The sequence below is a fragment of the Nyctibius grandis genome, unplaced genomic scaffold (assembly GCF_013368605.1).
Source record: "Nyctibius grandis isolate bNycGra1 unplaced genomic scaffold, bNycGra1.pri scaffold_94_arrow_ctg1, whole genome shotgun sequence".
In the NCBI taxonomy this organism is placed as follows: domain Eukaryota; kingdom Metazoa; phylum Chordata; class Aves; order Nyctibiiformes; family Nyctibiidae; genus Nyctibius; species Nyctibius grandis.
This window is the reverse complement of record NW_027167615.1, coordinates 17,365-21,791: the sequence shown is the minus strand read 5'-3', so window position 1 is coordinate 21,791 and position 4,427 is coordinate 17,365. Positions and strand designations below refer to the sequence as shown.

At 54.4% G+C, this 4,427-nt stretch overlaps 1 protein-coding gene across 1 annotated transcript; it reads left to right on the top strand.

Annotated features, from left to right (window-relative positions):
* The first annotated feature begins 317 nt into the window (after nucleotides 1–317).
* On the top strand, nucleotides 318–4,001 carry LOC137677549 (olfactory receptor 14A16-like). The gene is made up of 2 exons (XM_068424870.1): nucleotides 318–337; nucleotides 2,969–4,001. The coding sequence occupies exon 2, from the start codon at nucleotides 3,006–3,008 to the stop codon at nucleotides 3,999–4,001; it is 996 nt and encodes a 331-aa protein (XP_068280971.1). The 5' UTR covers nucleotides 318–337; nucleotides 2,969–3,005.
* The last annotated feature ends 426 nt before the right edge of the window (nucleotides 4,002–4,427 follow it).

Sequence of the window (4,427 nt, the reverse complement as noted above, 5' to 3'; positions counted from 1 at the left end):
TATTTTGTGCCCACCTGAACACCTGAGGCAAGAGGAATCCCACCTCCTGTGGGTTTGTGGTGTGCAGGGGAGGGAGCTGAGTCCCCTTCTAGCCCCAGGGCTACAAACCCACAAATGAGATGCTTCTATTGACTCATCTGCATCCCTTCCCTCAGCAGGGGTAAAGGAGATCCCTCCTGGTCACGGTCCAGTTGTCCTGTCTAATGATGGGACAAGGAAGTGTCAGTCTTAGACCTAACTCTGCCTCTCAGAGGAGAAATGCTGCTACTGGGAGGAAGGGTCTTTCCTCATGTGCCATATGAAACATCAGTGATTGCTTCAGCCTGTTTCACAGCAGGTTCCCCTGGAGCCCCAGGGACACCTGGAGGGAGCCCAGAGGGGACAGAGGAAGAGACACCTTGGGCTGGTCCCTCTGCTGCTGAGCTGGGCTGGGCTCCTGGGGTGGAGGGAGCTCATGGCAAGTGGGCAGCGCTGCAGAGAGACAGCTCTGCCCAGGAGCAGCTCCTGTGCAGAGCGCAGCAGGGCTGAGGGCACTGCCTGCAGGCAGCGAGGGGAGAGGAGCCAGGCAGAGAGAGGTTAGAGGCAGTGTGGGGTGGGAGGGTGCTGAGAGCTCACTGGGGGAGAAATCGTCACAGCCCTCGACACGGTAAGTCTCTGGCTGCAGGACAATGCAGGGGCAGTTGCTGGTGGGATTACCTGAAGCTGGTGCATCCCACAGTGTACAGGAGCTGTCAGGATGTCTCTCACAGTATCTCTGTGGTAGAGGAGAAGAACACGCTCCAGAGCAGGGCTTCCCTGCTGCACTGCCAGAGGGACAGAGCATGACGGCTGCCTTCTGCTGGGGACAACTGCAGGGGCGTGCAGCCAGGGGTGCCCAGGGCTGTCCTTGAGAGCAGGGTCCCTGCACCCCAGGGGTCTTTGTGCTGGGGCAGGGACTCTGCTGCCTGCCAGGGTCAGCACTCAGCCTGCCCAGGGAGCTCCCTCTGGTGCTGCAGGGAGAAGCTGTGGGTGGAAGGAGTGAGCCCAGGCAGGGCAGGGTCCTTCTGCTGTCGAGAGGGTGCTGTGTGGGCCAGGGCTGCTCACAGCTCCAGATCAGCACTAGGAAACTTGCAAGGGGATGTTTCAAGAGGAAGGTCAAGGCAGGGTTTGCTATAAAGATAAAAAGATTTCCTGAGTCTGTGTTTTCAGTTTCCTACTTTGAGGGCAGGGGACAGGAGGGGGAGTGGGGGGAAAGAGAAATGGAAAAATATCCTCAAGTTTGAACAAGTCATTGAGACTCATGAGCTGTAACTTCAAGTTGTCAGTACACCTGCTAGGAGCCTCCTAAAGTGCCTTCAGCCACTCCTCAGCCCATGGACAGCACCAGCATCACCTTTGCTGGACCCATCAGGGTGTTCTGCCCTTCTGAACCTCCAACCAGGACCATGCACGCAGCCAGTGCCCTGCAAACAGGCAGGTTTGTGTAGGTGAGTGTAGGTTGCAGTGGGGTCTGTGAGTGCTGACAGGGAAACACCTCCCAGGAGGAAAATCCCCAGGCAGCAGAGATATGATCTGGGAATGAGAGGAAACTAAAACCAGAAATGTTGTGGGAGGGAGAATTCAGAAAGCTCCGTGTGACCCCCTCCCATGCAGACCCCTTCCTCTGAGCAAGACCTCTTGCCTCCTCTCCCACCCACCAAAGCCTCTGCCCTCAGGGCCGTGGGGTCCAGGACATGAACCCCCTCCTGTGCAGCCAGAGCTCCAGCAGAGCCGTGGTGCAGCTCTCCAGCCACGTGCCCAGTTCCCTCTGCAGAGCACAGGGGCTGAGAGCAGCTGCCCGGCAATGCTGGTGTGTGGGAGGTGGCGTGCACAGCTGGGTCAGGGTACCGCTGTCCTGAGGGCCCGGCTGCCTCTGCCCTGGCCTCTCCCAGACACACCCTCACTGTGTTTTCCCTTGTTTCTCCACTTGTCTCTGTCATTGCTGTGGTTATTTCATTCTTGCTGCCAGGCTCTCTGGGGAGGTGGAGTTTGAGCTGCAGAGTCACACACTGATCTTGTGGGTCCTTTCATGCAGGTGTGTCCATGGGAACAAGTGTCCCAGCTTTCCTCGCACCTGTGGGATCTGGTCAGTACAGTCTGTGGGGCTGGGATATGAGCTGACTCCTACTGAGATGCCCTTGTTAGGACACTTGGCTGTCCCCTTGAGATGTCCTTCCAAGCTGTGAGCTGCCCTCAAGGATGCAAACCTATCTCATAGCACCTCTGTTTTATCTTAAAGCCCCATGGAGAACGCAAAGCATCTGCAACTGAGGAAATGCTGTTGGGTTGGTGAAATAAGGCATGAGTGTCATGGGCTGGAAGTGGGGTGCTGAGACCTTGAGAAAAGGTGAGACATTTAGTGGTCTGCAGTGGATCCCTCTGCTCTCAGCAGTGTCTGGTTATTTTTCAGGGTAACATGGGAGTGTGATAACCCTCCATCTCAGAAAGGTGCCAGTTCCCAGAGAAACTGTGAACTTGATGGAGGGACAGACCATCTCCTCTCACTCTGCACTAAGCCACAGGCAATCCTCTTGCCTCGCAGGACTCGCTCTGTTCTCCCTGTGTGCAGCAGAAATGCTGAGGGTTTCTGACATCCAAGAACACTCACCAGGGAAGATGGAGGGGGAGCTGTAAAAGAACCTAGAACTCTTAAACTGCCTTCTGCCCTCCCTGTTCCTTAGCACTGGGGTGCAGATGCTGACAGGCTGTTAACAGCAGTTTCGTTGGACAAAGTTGTCCACCAGGACCGTTCCCTGCCCCAACCGACTTCTGCAGAGCGGGGCTGATTTATCAAGAGCTCTTGGGGAGAGGCCCAGCTCTTCATCACACACTCAGCCAGCACCAACCAGGGCTCCAGCCACGGAGCTGAAGGAAGGTCTCCTAGAAAAACAAAAAGATGTCTGTGGGTTACATGGGGGAGACTGTGGGAAATGGCTTTGATTTTGCTTAGAGAAGTCTCCCCTATCTTGTCACTCTCTTTTTCTCCTATGACAGGTCCCCATGCCCAGAGGCAGCAGATGTCCAACAGCAGCTCCATCACCAAGTTCCTCCTCCTGGCGTTTGCAGACACACAGGAGGTGCAGCTCTTGCACTTCTGGCTCTTCCTCAGCATCTACCTGGCTGCCCTCATAGGCAATGGCCTCATCATCACCGCTGTAGCCTGTGACCACCGCCTCCACACCCCCATGTACTTCTTCCTCCTCAACCTCTCCCTCCTTGACATGGGCACCATCTCCACCACTGTCCCTAAATCCATGGCTAATTCCCTGTGGGACAGCAGAGACATCTCCTACTCAGGATGTGCTGCCCAGGTCTTTCTCTTTGTCTTTTTCATTTCAGCAGAGTATATTCTTCTCACCATCATGGCCTATGACCGCTACGTTGCCATCTGCAAACCCCTGCATTACGGGACCCTCCTGGGCAGCAGAGCTTGTGTCCACATGGCAGCAGCTGCCTGGGGCAGTTGTTTCCTCTATGCAGTGCTGCACACTGCCAATACATTTTCACTACCCCTCTGCCAAGGCAATGTTGTGGACCAGTTCTTCTGTGAAATCCCCCAGATCCTCAAGCTCTCCTGCTCACAGTCCTGCCTCAGGGAAGTTGGGCTTCTTTTGGTTGGTGCCTGTTTAGGTTTTGGATGTTTTGTTTTCATCGTGGTGTCCTATGTGCAGATCTTCAGGGCTGTGATGAGGATACCCTCTGAGCAGGGATGGCACAAAGCCTTTTCCACGTGCCTCCCTCACCTGGCCGTGGTCTCCCTGTTTGTCAGCACTGCAGCGTTTGCCTACCTGAAGCCTCCCTCCATCTCCTTCCCATCGGTGGATCTGGTAGTGGCAATTCTGTACTCGGTGGTGCCTCCAGCAGTGAACCCCCTCATCTACAGCATGAGGAACCAAGAGCTCAAGGATGCCCTGTGGAAACTGATAACCGGATGCTTTTCTGAAGCAATAAAATGCCCATCATCTTCTGCAGAGCAGTTATAATGTAACTCTTTATAGGCCCAGACTGACTTTTTTTTTTTTAGTGGTGGTGGTAGTTTTTTACTTATGATAATGCTGTCATCCCCTTTCTAATTCACTGTCTGCTTTTCTTTTCTGGCTATGTAAATGAGGAGCGGTGCTCTCTGTGTGTTTAAATAAAATAAAGGGCCCTTCAGTGACTATTTCTTTCCTGAGATCATTCCTCCAAGGCCTTTTTGGAGCTACAGGGACAGCTCCTGTGTGCATGGGTGGAGGGGAAAAGAGTCTCAGCATGGCAGCACTGCCAGGGATCACCAGTGCTTGGTCTTCCAGAGCTGTTCTCTTTCCACTTTCACACTCTCTGATCCCTTGCGTTCGTGTAAAGGCCTGAGTGCTCTGGCAGCTTGGTCACAGTTGTGCTGCATGGTAGTCCTGTGACTACAGGCAGGG

What these genes read in the sequence shown, in the direction of transcription:
- LOC137677549 (XM_068424870.1), top strand. Translation starts at nt 3,006, where the DNA reads ATGACAGGTCCCCATGCCCAGAGGCAGCAGATGTCCAACAGCAGCTCC.